This window comes from Talaromyces proteolyticus (genome assembly GCF_021365285.1).
Source record: "Talaromyces proteolyticus strain PMI_201 chromosome Unknown BGW36scaffold_12, whole genome shotgun sequence".
NCBI lineage: Eukaryota > Fungi > Ascomycota > Eurotiomycetes > Eurotiales > Trichocomaceae > Talaromyces > Talaromyces proteolyticus.
In genome coordinates, this window is record NW_025764288.1 from 818097 (window position 1) to 838134 (window position 20038).

Genomic DNA, 20038 nt, shown 5'->3' on the forward strand with positions numbered 1-20038 from the left:
TACGATAAAGGGAGTAGGCTGGATACCACACATAATGCAAATGCGAACGTAAATAAAGGTTAATCGGAAGCAATAAAGTGAAAACGATAAATAATATCGTTCGGTAAAGATTAATTATTAAAGTCATCAAAGTTTACATTACAAGGACAAAGGGCCCGGGCGAGCCCTTGATTCCGTGGTGGACGACAATATACACTTATCCACACAACGAATTAGAGTAGAAGTAAATAGAATAACAATGCATGTGAAAACGTATCCAGCGCCATACAAGATGCAGTAGAACTGTAGTCTGAATCAGGGTATCAGGTTTGTACATGTCGATGATATGACTATGGTTTACTAAGTTGTTCTTTGCGGAAAAACAAGAAAAAGCCGCCACTATGCGAGACATTAGCATTTTTCCAATTCATGTTCTGTTGGCGAATTGACTTACCAAATGAGAATTTGAAAGAATAAACCAACCCAGAACCACGGCACCCATATATTACTGATACCTGTTCCTATATCAGGCGAGATATCTCCTGGCCCGATTTTGTTTGGCGCAGCAGCACGGGCGACTATCGTGGCAATAGAGCCTAGAACTTGAGCTCCGAGTAGAACAAAACATATGTGCAATCGAGTGAGTGTTTGTAATAAAATCATACCGAAGCCGACACCTTGAAGAGAGTCGAGAACGCCGAGCCACAGCCACAAACTTCGAGAAACCAAAGCTCCCGAGACATAACTGCTTACCCATGGAATGTACTGGCCCACGTTGGATGTTCCCCACCAAATTTGGGCCCATCGAGGAGCACCGAGGCCGATAGCGAATACTGGTAAGATCCAGCTATGGGATTTTGACAGGTAACACATAATTCCCAATAAAACACTCCATACAACAACGAAGAAGAGAATCACCAGGAGGACGATCTCCCAGGCTGAGGCGTGGTTGGAGCTCCATAGGAAACTCCAGTTTCGCCCATATGGAGCAGAAAGAAAGAAATTTTGTATGATGACCGCGACAAAAAACCAGAGAATAATCTTTCGCCGGTAAACCGACTTATAGAATGAGGCGACTTTGCCTGGTGTTTGCCGGTAATAGTCTGGCAAACCGAAAACTAACAAAAGCCCTATGGACCAAAGAAGCATAGCAATTGGAACCGTAATAGCTGTGATCTTCCAGCTGTTGATAATTGGCTGAATGTTGGTAATGCCAGCCTGTGTTTGCTTTGATAAGGAAGAGCCCCAGTACCATAGAGCAACGACGTACAACTGCTGAGTTCCCTGTATAACACAAGCTCGGAAAACCCAGTCCTTCACGGGCGCACCACTCTCGTCGCCGAAGTTAAGCGAAAAGAAAATAGAGCCGCTAGATGATGCAGTAGCGTAAACACCACTTGCGACATTCTGAATCCAAGCACGGTTATTCGAGTTGTGTTCAACATGTGCCACACCGATTAGAATGAATGCAAGTCCGTAAAAGAACCACGGAGTAGACAAAGCAACAACAGATTTGAAGCTTCGAAATACAAACCACCATGCTATAGATGTGATCAAGTATGTGGTGGCAATTGCATATAGCTCTTGCGGAGTTTGGCCAATTGCTCCTGTTAGTAGAGTAATCTGATAAGAATTGGCAGCGATGATCTGTCCAAGACCTAGAAATAGCGAGTAAACCGGCCAGTCTCCGATACGGAGCTGCATCCACTTTTTGAGGCCCGTCGGAGGTTTGTAATCAGCCCCAAGTAAAAATTCATCTGTATCTTTTTGAATATCACTATTGCTGTCTATATTCGACACAGATCCCGTAGGAGACACAAGCCGCCCCTTGCCTTTGATCGATGGAACAGGCGAAGAGTCTCGACCGAGGCGAGCGGCACGGAATCTCTCAAACCATTTCTTCTCACTCTTGACTAAGTATTCTTCTATACACAGCTGCGAGTCCGAGTTAGAGCCACTTAAGTCCTCTAATTTTTTCTCAAAGGCCCGATAGAATTCTCCGGTGCTGTCAGTAAAGAAAGGATCAACCTTCTGTAATTTGAAAGTCTTCTTATCGCCTACCACTGTGTCTAGAGAAAGCACAGAAGCATTACTCAAGCGATTTTCCGGTTCAACAAATGGCCGGCTTGGTGGTACTAAAGTGTCCTCCATATCTGGGGTGCTAGGCGAAGAAAACACAGATGGATAGAAGGTGCTATTTCGTCGCAATTCTGAGCCCAAGACTTGCTGGCTAGTCCTGGAGCTATGCCCTGTGAAAGAGCGGTGTGGTTCCATTTCCAATCGCCGACCGATTTCAGCTTGTTCCAGAGTCATGGTGTATTCATCTTCTATAAAGTAAGCTTGCAAATTCTCATCCTCGCTTTCATAGTCAGCTTCACGTTCACTGTCCATGTCCTCAGAGGATACGGTGTGGCTTTTTGGACGGAGACGATTACGTCTTTCAATAACCACACTGTGACCAGGACCTGACCTGACACCCAGAGACAATTGTCGGCTAAGAGAGGTTCTTGTTTGACCCTCCACTCCGGGAGTTGGCTCATCATTGTAGACTATCGTGTTTCTCTGCTGGGGGCCGACAATACTGTATCTAAGACTTGGATAATTCATACTCTTAGGCTCGAGTATCGGCGGTGTCTGCATGCCAAATGATGTTCTGGATCCAGATGCTAGTATCCCAGGGGCGCTTGCCCCACTTGGTGTACGATATCCTGTTGGCGTAGATAGCTGTCCGTTAGACTTGACCACTTCTTTTGTATGAATCCTAATAGCGGTGCTTTGCAAAATCTCCAGATCCTCGACCCATTGAGCCACGGGAAACCGTTGTTTGGCAGATCTAGCACGCATTTCTGCCCGGACTTTGACTTTTGAGTTCAAAGCGCTGTCAATTGCCAACTTGAACTGGTGGAGTAGATGAGACGTTGTGGTAGACTCAACAGTATACCACCAACCCGGCATTTGACCCAAGCCACCTACACGAGCCCCAATACCCAAGGCCCCCTTACGGCCAAACTCGACTGCCACCAGACCGAATGGTTCATCACGAGATGGAATCAGAGCAAACTCCGCTCCCGAGAAGATACACGGTGGTAATGCCGTGAACTGCGGTCGAGAGTACACCCTCCCAGGGTACAGCTGCATCATGCGATCTAATTTCAGTGCAGCAAATTTACCATATAAATCAATAACAGGCCCAACACAAATAAGTTGGACATTGGGCCGTGAATCAAGAACAGCGGGCATGACATCAGCAATTAGATCTATACCTTTTTGCATTGACCATCTGCCCACGAAGACCAGTAGGTCGGCATCCGGGTTCTGTTCCAGACCGGCCCATTCTTGTGCTTGACGTTTGAGCTCTGCTCTTGCAGATTCGAAGTCGACATCAATCGAGATTTCATTGTCTTTCGGAATTTTTTTGTCCCACACTGCGGTGTCAGATGGGTCGGGATTGGGTAGATTTCCAACTTTCTTAAGACCCCAGAAAATTGGATAGCGGGCGTAAGATCGTTTGCCGTATTTTTTAGAAACACCTACAGCACCGAAGCCTTGTTGATGAACACGAAGATAGCTAGCTCCTGCGTGCAGTAAATTGAAAACTTCACCGAACTGAACATAGCGTGTAGCTACGTCAACATCGAGGTTGAACACGGAACAGACTTCGTCTTTCTCTATTTGCGTTCGCATTGGCCAAAGTCCCTGAAATTCTGCATTGTGAAGTGACAGGCAAGAGGGAATGGTCTGTGGTAAAATATACAATGGAGCCAATGAGCCGTGATAGTCGTTAATATGGTAGAGGTCAATCGGGAATCGCTTCATTGCTTCTGCTATGCATTGATTCCAGGCTGAGTAGTAGATAGCACTGTCCAGGTCATCCATTCGCGCAGGATAAGGTTCTGTTTTGCTCTGTTGGCGGAAAACCGGAGCATCAAGGAGAACGTAAGTAATATTTCGCAGGACGTGATATTGAACCTTGACCTCGTAGGAGTTTCCAAGAACAGTCACAAACATGGGTTCCGCAACTTGATCTTCAGGATAGTCAACGTCTCCTACACAAGGAACAACCCAGATGAGGTCTTGGTGGCTAAGATTCTTCCCCATCAATTGAGCCATGACTCCAAGACCACCAATCTTGATCTTGATTTCCCAATCTTCAATATCGTACTCCATGGTAGCAATCATGACCATTCGACGGCAGTTCCCATTGGCTGCACCATTAAAAGCCGATGTTGTCTGAAGGAACCCGGATTTGTTGGCTAATCGCAGAAGAGGATTCGTCACCTCTTTGTCTACGGCGTTGCGCCGCTTTAACCTTCTCCGTAATACTAGAGGTAAAATTGCCTTCTTTTCAGTGACACCTAAATGATTTAATTTAACTCGGTAGAATGACTTCATAAAAATCCATGTACCAAAAGATGCGGTCAAGATTGGAAGTATCCAGAATAATGAGAATAGGATGATCTGAACCTTCTCAGAACCCACTGGAATGAGCTCAAATCTCTGGGTTCCATCGTTAATCTTAACCTGCCACCCAAGATAGGGACGCGGTGGTGGATTTGTGATGTTAATGCTCACTGACGATAGCGATGATGGAGGAAGACGGTCTAGTACCGAATCGCCGTCAGCATCTCCGAATACGAAGCCCTGATCTGGCCGACCATCGGGATTGATTCCCCATACGTTAACCTGTCCTTGAGCTGGCCATTCTGTTAGGAACCCAATCTTCCAAAGCCCATCGCTAGGATCCTGTGACATCTCATTTTTAAGTCCGGCATCGAATCCGTATTGGTTGTAGGGGCCGTTCCAAAAAAGATGGGGGAATCTTCTAGGGAACTGAGAGTCCCAGCTAGTGTCACCCTCCTGAACATAGTCACTGCTACCAGACATTCTGTTAAAATACTCCACGCGTACATGCTTTCCAGGCCATTCTTGGGTTGAGGTCCCAGACCAAGGCAGCTCGCTGATGGTATTATTTCCACCTTTATATGGCATCCAGGTTGAGAAAGAAGAACCCCAATTCGTAGAGTGGCGCCACATGTCTGCGCCAGCGGCATGGTGCTGTACGTAGAGAGTTCCATTATCGTCCCTATGAAGAAGGCTGGTGGAGTAATTGGCGGTATGGAAGATCATAGGGTTATCTTGTTGACCTACTCGTAGCAGAAAGTGATCAATAGCGTTTGATTGGGTATTTTTCAAGCTAGTTGCATTGGAAACAGTGATTCTATGGATCCCATTATAGACGTTGTCCATTGATGCTCTCCAAACCCACGAGCTCGGAATTTCTCCGATGAACCTCCTACCGCCTGGAGTCACATTCTCGCAATGAACATTGGCCTTGTTTAAAGTGGCGGTAATTTCAAATTCAGTTGTAGAATTAATCGAAATGGATTCCGTCACTGATTCACAACTCATTTCTTCCGAAAAGTATATTTCGATTGGAATTGATTCTGGCTTATCCGGAGCGACATTTGAGAGGATACGTGCGTCATGGCCGGGGGTGAAGCCTGTGATCATGGGATTTGGTCCTACCCATGTCTCCTTCGGTACGTATGCTCGGAAGTCCCAGGGTACCATTGTCAAGTTATCAAGACAGCCATTGTTTCCGGTTGAGCCATCAATTCCCAATCTGGCGGGAGAAGCCTGCAGGCTTTGTTCATCGTAAGGATAAAACAAGTTTTTAACCGTGGTACCGGAGTCGAATGGAGCAATCAAAGAGGTATTTGTATTGTTGGTACTGCAGTCGAATTGATAGTTCACCGTGACGTTATCGTTCTGGTAAAGAAGCCAGACAGACTGGTTATTGACCAGATCTTGTATTCCTTCAAAACGACCGCGTAGGACAGACCACATCCCTGTTTCTGTAGGAGTGCCGTTGGAACCAGTTAGAAAGACATCATGGGTTTGTTTTGAAAGGGATTGCAAGAAGTAGCCGTCGTTCAACACAGGGTAGCTTTGTCGTAGTTGAAACATATGCTTAAGCACGTTTCGTATTGGATGCGCAGGATTTCGGTGGTCGTATGTTACCGAGATGTCTTCGCAGCCATTGAGCGCACTGTCCAGAGGGAAATCGAAATATTGGGTAACGTTGATTTTGAAGCATCCGTGTGACCACCACGCTGTAGCCGGAGACATTGATTGACGACCATAAATATAATTGTCTGCTGTAGCGTCCAGAATGTAGAAGCCCTGCTCCTCTCCCCACAGTACAAGAGGCGCACCAGGCATATGGAGAGTCGTTATAAACATCCCTAACAGCATCCTCTCGGTACCACTTTCGATAGCTGGCCAACGAAAAACGTCCTGGTTCGTTGTGCCATACAAATGACGGGGGTCAAATTTCCCAGTGTTCGCATTCACAAGATCGTTTGACAAAAGCATAAGGTTCCACATGGTCACCCAATCTGTGGGCAAATCATATCCAGCAGCAAGGTTTCCATCGAGCCCTAAAAATCGCGTCAGAGTGCGATATACCGAATAATGAAAGGCAGCCCCGTCAATAGCCTGTTGTCCATCTCCGCGAATGAAGTATTTGTCCGAAGATTCGTTTGTCATTTGAATAGCATCCTGGATGTCGGCTGGCTGCATATCCGGCTGTCTTCCTCTGCCAATATAGATAGAGCCGAAGGTATTCCCGCCTGTGACCTCCCCAGACAAGAAGAAATTATTTTTTCCATGAGCCCTGGCGCACTGCCGCCAGCTTTCAGACATGTCACCCAACGCATCAACAGTTGCCTGAGTAGCCTTATCGAAACGGAAGCCATCGATGTCCAGGGATGCGATAATGATGCACGCATGGCGAATAAGTTTCTCTCGAACAGACGGGACCCATTCTCGTAGGCGATCTTGAACTGAAGCAAACTTTGCCAGCTCACGCTGGTAGTCGGGGAAAACACCAAAGGCTTCAACGTCACCGAATTGGTCGAAGTCGCTTTCATAGCAACCATGAAATTGACCATACACAGAGCTGTCCACAGGATAACCGGTCTCGTTATAAAAGCGAGGGTAGATGCAACTCTCATTAAATGTGTTGCTATATGCAAAATCGATATACTTGCGGGATGTCTTGTATTGTACTTGATATTCCTGAAACGAAAAGGGAGCAGAGCTATTGAGGTAACCATCAAAACCGAGAAGGTCCCCCATGCTTTAGAAAGAGCAACACTAGTCAGCTGCTTTCATAGTCCAACATCATTCGGATTGAATTACTTACGTTGCCAATGTATTGTCAAAAATAACATACATTCCACGCTTGTGAATCTCTGTTATTGCTGACCTCCATGTCGCAAGGTCGCCGTAGTGCTGATCAAGTAAAGTTGTGTCAAGAGCGGAATATCCATCAAACCCCCATGGCTGATTCATAAGTACAGTACCTGCCAGATAGATAGCCTATCATTAAAAGCTGGTCAGCAATAGCTCTATATTTTGAATTCAACGTCGAGTACCTTGATTCCCATTCCTTGAAGGTAATCCAACGTGTCAACCATTCCTAATACGTCCCCTCCATGTCGCATTTGTGTTGAAGAAAGATCATGTTCGTAATTAGTACCATTGATATTGTCGTTACTGGGATCGCCATTCACAAATCGATCAAGGAAAAGGGTGTATATGGGGAAACGCCAGTTTTCTGGGGACGGATGATACTGGTGATTGGGCCACTGTCCCCAGTAATCTGCGGGTGTGCTCGCTGTTTTGTTTTCGTTGAGGTTGTAGTCGACCAGATCCTCGTCATATGGCCACGCAAATGACGCTGGCGCCAATAATGCGAGCAGAAGACCAGCTGCCGCCCACATTGTGATGAGTGGCGGTTGTAGGAGAGGTGAGGATTTATATATAGTACATGTGTGATTTGTTCTGGGTTGGTCGGAATGCAATGTTTGCTGAATGGTAGTCGATGTTCGAAACTACAAAACACTGCACAAAGTAATCTCTGATACGAAAAGATAATCACCCAAAATTTCTTTTCCAGAGAAGCGCGGCTGTTGTTCTTCCAGCGTTTAGAAAACAACTAGTTGAGCCGAGACAGGTTATTGGATGAGAATAAAAAAGGCAACAAATACGTATCAGTGAGAATAGCACTTGGACGAGGACAGCGGTGGTTATCAGGACGAAGAGAGAGGGAAGTGACACGAGCAGTGGATGCTTGGTGTGGGTTGGCAGGGAGAAGGTAGAGAGGGCAGAGAGGGAAGGAGCAAACAGGGAGACTCCACAGTACAGCGCCCGGCGGTACAGTCTCTGCGCCCTGGTTGTGACCACTGTAGACCTTAGGGATATGTTCTTGCTCTCTAAGGATAAAGGCTAGAAAACGGGCTGTCCCCTGTGTACGAAGGATAGGTGGGTGTTGACGTCTATCTACCCCTGCGGCAGGACACTCACTTATGGTCCCTATTTTCACACTCCATCACGGACGTCATTTGGTTTCATGCTAGGCTTTTACAAGGGCCACCTAAGCGCCTTTAGAAGGTCCGGAATGACACCCAATTGGGACACTAGAGATCGAAACTTGCTTATTCGACTTCTAACTACGGCCAGTGGGGCGGTTGTGCAGAGTATTTTTAGGGCTTCCGGCGATCCATGCGGCTGCGAAGAACATGTACTGAATTCTAGGAATGTATCAAGACCGAGTCAAGCGACTGGATACTCAATTACATCCAATCCTTTCTAAGATATACTAATTGCAGTAGTCATGACCAGGTCTTAATCTCATTAGAATCGGCTACATTGTGACATATACCATGGATACATCAACAACAGATGATCTATGGGTCCTCTCAATTCAACATTTAAACATGAAAAGCTAATCCAGCTAGAAACACAAAAAATAGTCGACTAGCAAACCGAAATGAGAATAGACTCGGATAAGCTGAAATATTGTTATTGGACATGGAAGATAGATTAAAAACAGGCCACAGCGTGATCGTTATTTGTCATCTGACTGGTGAGCTGCAGCATGGCTCGACGCAGCGACAACCCAAAAACCTTTCGGACATATCTCTGTTTCACAATGTCCGCTTACGCTAGTATGAGCGTCGTCAGCATATGCGCATAAAAATATATATGCGACACCAAGCACACAGTACAGCACAGTTCCGATTTGATGGTGGCTGTGAGCACAAATTGAAATATCAACCGACAGCCTTCAAATTCGAGGCCAAAGCCACCTGGCAACCTTCACACCCCTTTATCGTACCGTTTTCATAGGGATAATAAAACGTTGAGGTCTTTCCAAAACTCCGACTCTGCAAAAGCGTAATCGCTTTACCCTGACCTTTCTGCCTTACGGCTCGAAGGGACCGACATCCCTATCATTCATCAGAAAACATGTATCAGAGGCCACAGCTATCTAATTAAGAGCAGCAGCCAGTAATCATTAAAAGAAAGCGATCGAATCATTGTCCACAACTCCGATATTAGCCTCTTCTTGTCGATCAGGGCGGAAGTACCCCTTGCGTCGATCAACGAGGCGAAACGCGCCGTCTCAGGTACATGGGTATAGATAGAACAGGTAATATTCGGATCTCGATGGCTAGCAAAGAGTAGATGACGCTCGGTTAGCTGCTGCATACTATGATGCAATTGAAAGCTCATTCTTTTCGATACAGCCCCGACGAACAAAAACCCCTGACCCTTAATCTCAGCGGCCAGCACGTACAAACAACGGACCATACGCTAGGCATCCATCCAACAAAGAGAAGTTCCCAGGACGGATTCCTTTTCCATACAGCCTGATCAATACCCCCAGTCTCAACAAGGGAACAATTGCGTCGCGTTCAAAAGCCGTCGGAACATAGATCTAGATCCACATTCCTGACTCGGTGGGTCTTAGACTTTTGTGTTTGACAGCAGATCGCCCTAGCTCAGAGAGCTCTAGTATCCGACGACATGGACGTCCATTGGCCAGCTACCACCAGCCTCTCTAAATCCCCCCCACTTGGCTCACCCAAACTTGCTGGGTTAGCGTCTGTTCCCTGCAGAAGAGCCTCCAGGAACAGCCATTGGCTCAGCTTCCCTTGCATCATGCCTCGCCCATTGCGCTGGTTGCACCTGGACTGGCGCAAGGCTCCGCTGGTGAATCCCTTTTCTTTGACAGGTTACCCCTTTGCTTCATCACAGCATATGGACAAGGTGGATTTTCCTCACTAGGCCCTATTTCGCCCATGTAAATTCATTGGGCTTATATCCGTCTTCTGAAGCGACTGTTATACTAATTACAGTTGGTACATGTTCTGCGGATTGCTTGTTAGGGTATTCCATTTCTGCATTGATCTTTAGGGGTCGGGCCAGCTTGAGGCTCAAGCTCCCATCCATTGACGAAGAACATGAAGATGTTGTTCTCACCGCTATTATTCAAAGATCTGAACAACATATTAAATACCTGGGTGTTATGATAATAAAAATGTTATCAATGATATGGGGAATAATATCTGCTAAACTATTTACACGAAACTAGTACGGCACTCGATTTACAGCCAGATATGCCTGCAATTACTTTATATCTTCAAATACAAATTTCCATTCCCAATTTCAACCAGCACATCGTAGGTATCTATAAATGTCATGATCTCTCTATTCGGCTTGGTACTTGGCCCGATATTCTTCCAGTCTGCGTACTTCATGCTCACCAATTTTATCGCCCAACTTCTCAATCAGATCTTGGAACACTAGCACTGCGCGAATAGGGATATCCCCACCAAGATCCCTCTCAGCAGCACCTATAGCACTCTTCCGCTCTGTATCACTGACGCGTTCTTGGCGATCGAAGAGCAAGACAACGCCAGCAACTTTGCCGCCTTCTTTCTTAATTATCTCGACAGCTTCGCGCAACGCAGTTCCTGCGGTGATCACATCGTCGACTATAAGCACGCGTTTGCCCTTGAGCGGTGCACCAACAATGTTGCCTCCCTCGCCGTGGTCTTTGGCTTCTTTCCGGTTGAATGAGTAGCTGATGTTGTCCCACGTCGATGTACCGGCGAGCGCATCCCGGACAGCGAGTTCATTGACTACACCTACACATTCTGGAATACCCTTGTAAGCAGGGCTGATATCCGTCAGCATATCGCATGCTCTCTTCCATGGAGCTATTGGAACTCTACCCGAAAATGATATCAAAGTTTGGCGTGATGGCTCCGTCAGCAGCTACCGATGCGAACGGTGGCAATGAAATAACATTGGCAAACGAGGCCGAAGTCTGGCGCAACAGGGGAGCAGTGTGCAGTCGACTGGACGTCAGGAAGTATGGAGATTCACGACCAGATTTCAAAGTGTAAGTGCCAAATGTGAGGGCATTGTTGGCCACGAGCAAGTTCAACAGACTAGACTTGTAGTCCTGGTCGGGAGTCACAGCGGGGGACATTTTGTCTTCGTAAATCCCGGTTCTTGTGTGGTATGCGACGTAATTCGACCTAATCGATATAGGATGAACCTGTATGCCTCCTCACTGGTAAAATTTTGGAGGGGATAATGCGCTAAGCGCGGCCAATCTGCCGGGCGGAAACGGTCTGATTGGCACGTTGGTGGCCTCAGGCACCGCGACCGGTCGCTCACCGAGTGGCAGAATAACTATTCTGCAGTCGGATTCTACTTCCCCTCTTCTTGAATATACTCATTTGCCATTATCTGTGCTCGGAATTTACTCATTACTGGGTAAGTAGCAACTCCTCCCCTGCTCTACCTCGTCGTCCTCTCTTTCCATGGAGGGGCAGCACTCTCCCACCATTAGCGGGGTTTGCTGGATCAGGATTAGCGCCTTTTCTCCGGACTCCGATAAAGGCGCCTAGGGCCTTTTAGAGTACCGTGATGGCGCCGGCGACGAGCACTTTCTTCGTTAATCTTCTCGCATGTTATTCTCCGAGCCTGTCACTCTTGTACCAGACCGTCTGGGTGTTTTCTTGTTTTATTATATACCTTATGACCTTTTGCACGAAAACTGACTTCTACGTTACTCCAGTTCAGCCATTGGAGTTCTAACTCCTACTAATTACACTGCCTGTTACACTTTGCGAGCTTGGCCATAGCTCCTCGACACTGTCTCTGTTCAATTGAGCGCAGTCTTGTATTACTCTACTGCTTTCTCTCGCTTTGGCCGATTCTCTTTTATCGACCTCGGGAGTTGATTTATCGATATTGTCGTCATGCACGTGGGACTCAAGCTACAGGAACAGGAGAGTTCCGGGCGGCCTGGAATCTCCTTCGAGTATTTCCCGCCCAAGACAGCTCAGGGTGTTCAAAACTTGTACGATCGCATGGACCGCATGCACGACCTCGGACCGGCTTTTATCGATGTTACCTGGGGTGCTGGCGGCAGTCGGTCTCAATTAACCTGTGAGATGGTCCGCATCGCACAGACCGTTTTTGGGTTGGAGACGGTCATGCATTTGACTTGCACCGACATGCCCCGCGAGAGCGTTGATGAGGCTCTGGAGGCTGCATACAATGCCGGATGTACGAACATACTAGCTCTTCGTGGTGATCCTCCGCGTGAACAGGAAAAATGGGAGGCTGCAGAGGGTGGATTCCGGTACGCGAAGGACTTAGTCAAGTATATTCGCGAGAAGTACGGGAACCACTTTGATATTGGTGTTGGGGGATATCCAGAAGGAGCCGATGACAACCCAGACGTGGATCAACTGATCGATCATCTGAAAGAAAAAGTCGACGCAGGAAGCTCGTTCATCGTGACACAAATGTTCTATGACGCGGATAATTTCTTAGAATGGGTACGGAAATGCCGTGCTAAGGGTGTCAACGTTCCTATTATTCCCGGGATCATGCCCATTTCGACGTACGATGCCTTTATCCGTCGTTCGAAGTGGACCAAAATTCATATCCCGCCTGACTGGCTGGAGACTCTAGAACCGGTGAAAAATGATGATGCTAGGGTTCGTGAAAGAGGCACCAAACTAGTCTCAGAATTGTGCCGGAGGTTGCTAAGCTCTGGCCACATCCACCACCTTCACTTGTAAGACGCACTGTAATAAAAACTAGAATGACCTACTAATTCTTTCAACAGTTACACTATGAACCTCGCGCAAGCATCTCGCATGATTCTCGATGAACTGAAGCTTGTTCCATCCTTGGAAAGCCCCTTGCAAAAGCCTCTTCCCTGGCGTAAATCTCTCGGCCTTCACCGCCGGTCTGAAGATGTGCGCCCGATCTTCTGGAGGAACAGACATCAGTCATACATTGCGCGTACTGCCGACTGGGATGAGTACCCAAACGGACGTTGGACCGATGCCAGATCACCCGCTTTTGGTGAGTTGAACGCTTACGGCGTCAGACTCAAGGGCACCAATGACCAGAATATCAAGCTTTGGGGCCGGCCCAAATCGATTAAAGACCTGTCTGAGATTTTCATTCGCTACTTGGATGGCAAACTAGACAGACTACCTTGGAGTGACGCCCCTATCACTGCCGAGGCAGATTCCATCAAGCAAAATCTTATTGAACTCAACCAACGCGGTTTCCTGACCGTGAACTCCCAGCCTGCTGTGAACGGAGTCAAGTCTTCGCATCCCGTGCACGGCTGGGGCCCTCGCAACGGTTACGTGTACCAGAAAGCATATTTGGAATTACTAGTTCCCCCAGTTCTCGTGGACAACCTCTTAGCCCGGATTGAGAAGAATAACGATCTCACATATTACTGCGTTAACAAGTCCGGAGAGCTACGGACACGAACTGACGAAGGACCGAACGCAGTTACATGGGGAATCTTCGCATCCAAAGAAATCATCCAACCTACTATTGTCGAGAGTGTGAGTTTCATGGCTTGGAAGGACGAAGCATACCAACTTGGAGAGGATTGGGCAAAGTGCCACCCCGCGGACAGCCCCAGCCGTAAACTCATTCAACAGATCATGGATGAATGGTATTTGATCAACATTGGTAAGAACAGAAATCTCCGATTTCAGATAATAGTCATGCTAATCTACTAATAGTCAACAACGACTTCCACAAAACGCACGACCTATTCCAGCTATTCGATGGGCTTGCTATTAAAGACCTCGATGTGGAAGTCCCAGGCATAAATCCTGAGGCAGGCAGAACAACTCAACCTATTCCACCTGCAACTACTACCGCGCAATCATAGTTCAACACTCGAATTTCTATCGATTTCATCGATAGAGGGACCAGAATAAGTGGCATTATTTACATGGCGTTTTTTCGATTTCATATTCAACAAAAGAGAAAAAATAAAAGGACTGGAGGTGGCACAGATTACTACTGATGACTTATGAAATTCAACATTCAATACCATTCAACATGCATATATAGATCCGAGACAACGATCTGGAGTCGTTGGGAAATGTGGAAAAGTTAATTTCTTGCCTCTTTTTTCACCTTGTTTCGTTTCTTTTATTTTTTTTTCTCTCTGCTTTTTCATAGTGTTTATGACGTGATGACTCTTGTTTTCGATATAAAGATACCTCAACTGCATCTTTCATCTTTTTCACATTCTTCTTTTACCTTTCTGTATTTCTTTTCCGGTGGAGAGCCTTTTACATGTCTTTTTACATTTTTTGCTTTTTACATTTTTTGCTTTCGGAAACCATGTTCTAATTCAACATTCAACATCCATACATCTGTCATTGGTATAATTACCAGAGATGTCACCCGATAAGAGGGGGGGAGAGATAGGAAATACCATACTTTAAATCTGCGATAGCAGTATATAACCAAAATATCCACAAACATTTCACATCTATAGCAGTTGACAGAAGACGCTCAACAAAGTTACAAGTATATCAATCACCAATCCTTCAGCACCCTCTTGGCCTTTCCCTCCAACGCCTCTTGCACATATTCATCAAATGATCTATACGACACTTGATCCGGATAGAGCTCCCTGCAGTCCAAGTACCCTAGATATTTGGCGAACTCAGGTCGATTATCGCCCCGAATACCCCACGAATAGAAATACTCCCCCATAGCCAAAGCAAACCCAGCATTTATATCTCCTGGACTTTGCTTCCAAGCTTCCGTGAGAGTCTGAACTGTGTTGATAGCCTCTTCCTCAGAAACCTTACATACGATTAGTCATTAGCCTGCATATACGAAAACAATACTCTACAAAATAAACCATGAACCAAGCGGAGAACTCACATAACGCCTCTCCATCTCCTCACCACTGCGCCGCTCCAGAATATCATATACCTGATTCCTCGTCAAAACCTCATTATACGCAAACACCTTTCTATTCAGCGTCCGCGGATCTGCAATGATCTTTGCGACCCATTTCCCTATATCCCCGACATGCGTCATCGCACTTGACACATTACCATCCAACCCAAGATCCCAGGTTGGCTTCAGACTTGGAATTATGCAGTAATCAAGTCTACCAGATGGAACCGGCGGGAGTGTAACCTCATACCACCATCCGACGTCAATGAAGGTATACGGGAGACCTAGCATGAGGACATGGCTGAGGATTTTCTCCTTCTGCAGTTATTTCATATTAGCCAGTATTGTGGATGGGGAATATTCCGAATTGTTTGGTTTGATACGTACAAGTTCTCGAGCTACCATGACTCCAGCGGGGGGGATAACAGGTGCCCAACCAGAGGGCACAAACCGCTTTACACCGGCACGTTTGGCGGCATTGGCAAGCGGGATTTCCTGTTCGATACTTGCAAAGCTGATTGTTGATATTACAACGTCATGGCCACTTAGGGCAATGATTAGCTCATCTTGCGGTCCTGTGAGAGACGCAGAGATGAGGTTTACACCGCGGTTCTGAAGATCAACATTGGCGGGCTTGGTTAGTGACGAGGGTCGCACGATGGCGGAGATTTGCTTAGGGAATTAATATTCTTGTTTTAGTATCTAACGTTTGTAAATGCAGAAGTTAGAGGGTTCATACGAATGTATGTTCTGATTCGAGAAGACCGTTCACGATTGACTGCCCAGTCTCACCCGCTGCGCCAACCAGGGCAACCTTGATGGTTGCCATTCTTTGTTGAGAGGTTAATCAGGTGTTTACCATAATGTGGATTGAAGAAAGTAAGCATTAGTAGTTGGAACAGATTAGGATGCATTGATAATGGTGATGGTTACAATGGTTCAATATTGTTATCCCACCGCTGACAAATATCCCACTTTGTACCGTGGGCTCAATTGATCGTAGTGATTGTCTATCAATAGTTGACATGACTCGAATTGTATATACGTGCTGTAATTTGCTTATCATGATATTTCCTAAATAGTATGTGTCCTTTATCTAGTAATTTAAACGCTCCATGTCAGCACTGAACTCGGGTTGAGTAAACCCTATAATCCCGTCATGAATGATACCCCCAAAAGAACGAATAAAACGACAATAAAAATGCTCAAACCCATCAAGTTCTTCATCCATTACGCCACCTGGTTGCCTTCACAGCTAGTCATCTCAAGTCGTAAAAAGATATTATTAAAAAAAAAAAAAGGGAAACGCTATTACTTAGTACTACCAATGAATCCTCCAAAAACCCATGCAAAAGGTTTGCAAAACCAGACAATCCAACTAGCCACAACAACAATGTAACCAGCAGCTCTACCAACCACAATCAGCACAAGTCCTAGTACAGCAAAATTAACAAGGGCTTGGCCGATATCCTTTGCGAAGTTGCCGAAATCGTCTGTGCATGACTTCGGTAGAGTTCCGGTCTCTTTGAATTCGATCCACGCTTCGGCGAGAGATTTGCAAACTTTGAAGCAGTGAAGAGCCATTTGTGGGAGTTTCTGAGAGTAGCGAAGAACGTCAGAGTAGATTTGTTTGTGGTGAAGAAAATCGAAGAGGTTGATGAGGGAGAGGTACAGTACTCCCATCGAAGGACTGAGGTCAGGCATAGAGTCTCTCTTCGAATTTCCGGTGTCAGTTTTTTTCTTCGGGCCGCTATCAATAGTGTCATCAGGAGACTTATTCTCTGTTTGAGAAGGTGCTCGCCGCTGCGCACCGGTTCTTCGAGACTTGCGCACCGGCTTTGCTTCTACTGAAGGCTTGCTGCTCCGCGGAACAGAAGTAGAAGCAGCGGTCGTGCTTTTGGGCTTCTCTTCAGCTTCTTGCTTCTGTGGCTCACTTGCGTTCTCTGTCTGCTCTTTAGCCTTTGCGGCTTTGTATGCTTTACGAGCCTCGTTTATCCTTTCAGTGTTGAGTTTTTGTTCTCGCAACTCATCCATAGGCGGCCTCATACCCTTAACGGCGCTCTGTGCCTTTACCCTATCATACGCAGCACGGGCTTCTGCGAGTCGTTCTGCATGTTGTCGAGCAGCTGTTAACCGGCTTGAAGCAGACTTGGCCTCCTCGGCACCTTGGCGTGCCTTTTCTGCTTTCATCCTGATTTCCATTCTGATGGTGTGAGTGCCCTTTCGCTCTCTTGGTTTGCTTCGTGGAGGTGGAGATGGCGACGCGCTGAGCGGTGGGCTTGGAAGTTGTTGAGGGACCTGGAGACCGTCCAACTCAGCAACACTGGGTGCCTTTTTGGCACGCTGCTTCTTGACTAGAAGCTCATTTAGTGCTCTTTCTTTCGCTGGTGAATGAATCTCGTCAAGCGGTGGCCCTCTCCTAGGGATATTTTTAAAGATATCGCTTGGACTTAATTTCATGCTAACAGCACTTGTCGGTGCAGAAAAGGGGTGATCATCTGAGGCAGGTGCGAAATCTTGTGTGGCGATGTGAGCAGAACCATCAGAATCTGGTGAGATAGATGTTGAACGGTATTCCTCGTCACCTGTAGTGTGAGGATGACCAGTTGGAGATGTTTCTGAAGAGGAATTCTCGGAAAAGAATGGGTCATTTTCGGGTGTGGTGATATTGTGTCGCAGGGTGGAACCCTTCTGAGCCAAAGTTCTCGGTGGACGAGTCCGGAATGGCTGAATTGTACTTCTCGTAATAGGTTTCAGCGCCACACGAGGGACATTCGAAGCACTCATAAAAACATCTTCCTCTTTTCGAGTAGCAGTACGTTCCACTGGACTCCCGTTAGTAGGCGGCTTTGGGATTCTTGTTGCATGTACCACTGTCAACGCGGGAGGAATTGTCAGAGCTGTCGGTCGGGATATTACGGGTATGTTGCTCGTAACCTTGTGAGGATTACTAGTGACCCGTTGACCAGCAATTTGAGGTATCTTAGAAGCCTGTGGCACTGGCAATTTACCCGGTCGTCGAAAAGCCTCGTCGGTGTTGCGGGATTTCGGCGCGGGACATGGTGAGCGTCGCTCTTCCTCCTCGTCGTCTAAGTTAGGGAATAAGAGTACTTCATCTGGGTTCTTTGCTCCCGCTTGATCCATTCCCATACATCCCATGAAGCATTCTGCTCGGAGCTTGTGGTATAAATCTTTCTGTTTCAATTTCGGTTCATCTGAAAGCGAACCAACTCTGGTTTGCCCAACTTCGTCTGGGCTGTAGTAGTGTCGTGATCCATCGCTTTTCAACGAACCGGATAGTGATGTGTCTGTTTGAAAAGAGCTCGTCGTCATGGCCTTTTGGAGGACAGGAGTCGAGTTCATCTTCTTAGGATGTGGAGTATTCCTATAAGCCGAGCTGGACTTTGGTGATTTCGAGGCATCCATTTCATGCCTTTTGATTTCATTCGCATGAAGTTTCCCTTTCTTCTCTTGGTACAGGCGGATTTCCTCATCCGTCATTGACGGTGGATTGGGTTCTTTGGCGGATGGCATGTTCACAACAAATCTATCCCCCCACCCTTCCGACGACGTATCGGTTGACTCCGATCCAGCAGATGATGTTGTTTTACTGAGTTTATATTCCGACACAGATGATATCGAAGATGGCGACTGGGAGACGTCAACGCAGACCCACTGATTCCCATTCACTTTCCACTTCTGACTGGCCCGTGGTCGCGGAACATGGTCTTCTCGTGAGCTATCAGTACGATTACTTGGGCTGATCATGCCAGTTCTCGGGTTTGCTCCTCTTTTGGTAAGTTTGTCCTCCGTCTTCACCTCGTATGTCCTCGGACCCTTTTGCTTCTGGGGCGTCAGAGGCCATCTTGGTTTGCGAATCTCACCGCCGCCCGGTCTAGCAGAGATGGCTTGTGCAGCAGCAGCGGCGATTTTCCGCTCGAGGCGCTGTCTAATCTCCTTCCAGTCCCGCTCAAAGGATCTCTTCGGACCAAGCTGATTACTATTCATGTCGATATCAGGACCACTTCCAACTAGATTGCTACTTCCATGACAGCGTGCGCAAACCGCACCTGACATCAGGTAATCAGGTCCAATGTCGTATTCATCGGCTGTGAACTGTCTGCTTGTAAACGCTCTAGGCAACATAAGAGAGTATCTTGAAGCCGTGGAGAACCGGGAGTCATCCCAGTGTTCAAAGTTATGATGTTGAGACAATGAATGATCTGGGAGTAGATGCTTAGCTCTGGTCCATACTGAGCGCAAAAGTCCCCCGCGTGGCTTGGGACTGCCATTTCGACATGTTCGCGGATTGTTAGATGGTGGCTATGACGAATCACGGTCTGGTGGAGCTGTCACAGGGACAGGTGTCCAGCGAATGGGAATGGATGGGGAGACAGACATTCGTGGCAGGAGACGCTTTGATCCAATAGATTTCATGGAATTGAATTAAGAATATGGAGACACTGGTATGCAAGACGGATGGTGGTTGGTGAATTGGGGATTAGGAATGTAAGAACCACCAGAAGACATGTGGAATGCTAACCCCTCCAATTTTTAAAACCGCGTCTCGCTCAGCCGGTTCGACTTAGGTAATTCTTTCTTAATTCACCGGGGTAATTTTTAGCCTCGAAGACAAACCCCGTCATCTCCAACAATGCAGGGGCGACTGGAGCTCTCCCAGCCAAATCTCTTACCTCTTTCCATTCCTGACCAGAGCCTTCCGCGTTTCGGAAGGCGCGAGCGTGAAACAAAATATCCAACCATAATTTGTACCAGTAAGAGACTTTACGTGTCGTTATTTCGTGCGGTATGTGTGTGACATGTTGAGTGTTCAACTGATAACACGTTCGATTAGGGTTATCGTTGTCGAATTACCGGATCCAGCGGACATGTCCCAAATGGGAACAAGCACACTTTCTAAAATTCTTCTTCGTTGAACATTCATTAG

At 46.8% G+C, this 20038-nt stretch overlaps 5 protein-coding genes across 5 annotated transcripts; 1 reads left to right on the forward strand and 4 right to left on the reverse strand.

Annotated features, from left to right (window-relative positions):
• Positions 1-103: 103 nt before the first annotated feature.
• BGW36DRAFT_465144 (alpha-1,3-glucan synthase Ags2) lies at positions 104-7766 on the reverse strand (the record flags this gene model as incomplete). The annotated part of the gene is made up of 4 exons (XM_046222284.1): positions 104-378; positions 434-7120; positions 7187-7362; positions 7419-7766. 4 exons carry the CDS (start codon positions 7764-7766, stop codon positions 330-332), a joined length of 7260 nt encoding a protein of 2419 aa, XP_046067485.1. The 3' UTR covers positions 104-329.
• Positions 7767-10353: 2587 nt separating this feature from the next.
• On the reverse strand, positions 10354-11613 carry BGW36DRAFT_388213 (orotate phosphoribosyl transferase). Its single transcript, XM_046217204.1, has 2 exons — positions 11067-11613; positions 10354-11011 (listed from the first exon to the last, which is right to left on the reverse strand). The coding sequence occupies exons 1-2, from the start codon at positions 11324-11326 to the stop codon at positions 10540-10542; spliced, it is 732 nt and encodes a 243-aa protein (XP_046067486.1). The 5' UTR covers positions 11327-11613; the 3' UTR covers positions 10354-10539.
• A 491-nt stretch (positions 11614-12104) lies between these two features.
• Positions 12105-14059, forward strand: BGW36DRAFT_305042 (putative methylenetetrahydrofolate reductase; the record flags this gene model as incomplete). Its single annotated transcript, XM_046212031.1, has 3 exons — positions 12105-12931; positions 12983-13854; positions 13908-14059. 3 exons carry the CDS (start codon positions 12105-12107, stop codon positions 14057-14059), a joined length of 1851 nt encoding a protein of 616 aa, XP_046067487.1.
• A 622-nt stretch (positions 14060-14681) lies between these two features.
• BGW36DRAFT_327758 (isoflavone reductase family protein) lies at positions 14682-15992 on the reverse strand. The gene is made up of 4 exons (XM_046212760.1): positions 15830-15992; positions 15478-15762; positions 15073-15408; positions 14682-14991 (listed from the first exon to the last, which is right to left on the reverse strand). The coding sequence occupies exons 1-4, from the start codon at positions 15917-15919 to the stop codon at positions 14719-14721; spliced, it is 984 nt and encodes a 327-aa protein (XP_046067488.1). The 5' UTR covers positions 15920-15992; the 3' UTR covers positions 14682-14718.
• Positions 15993-16179: 187 nt separating this feature from the next.
• On the reverse strand, positions 16180-19131 carry BGW36DRAFT_388218 (uncharacterized protein; the record flags this gene model as incomplete). The annotated part of the gene is made up of 1 exon (XM_046217205.1): positions 16180-19131. A coding segment is annotated over exon 1 (2693 nt), but the record flags the coding sequence as incomplete, so codon positions are not given.
• Positions 19132-20038: the final 907 nt, after the last annotated feature.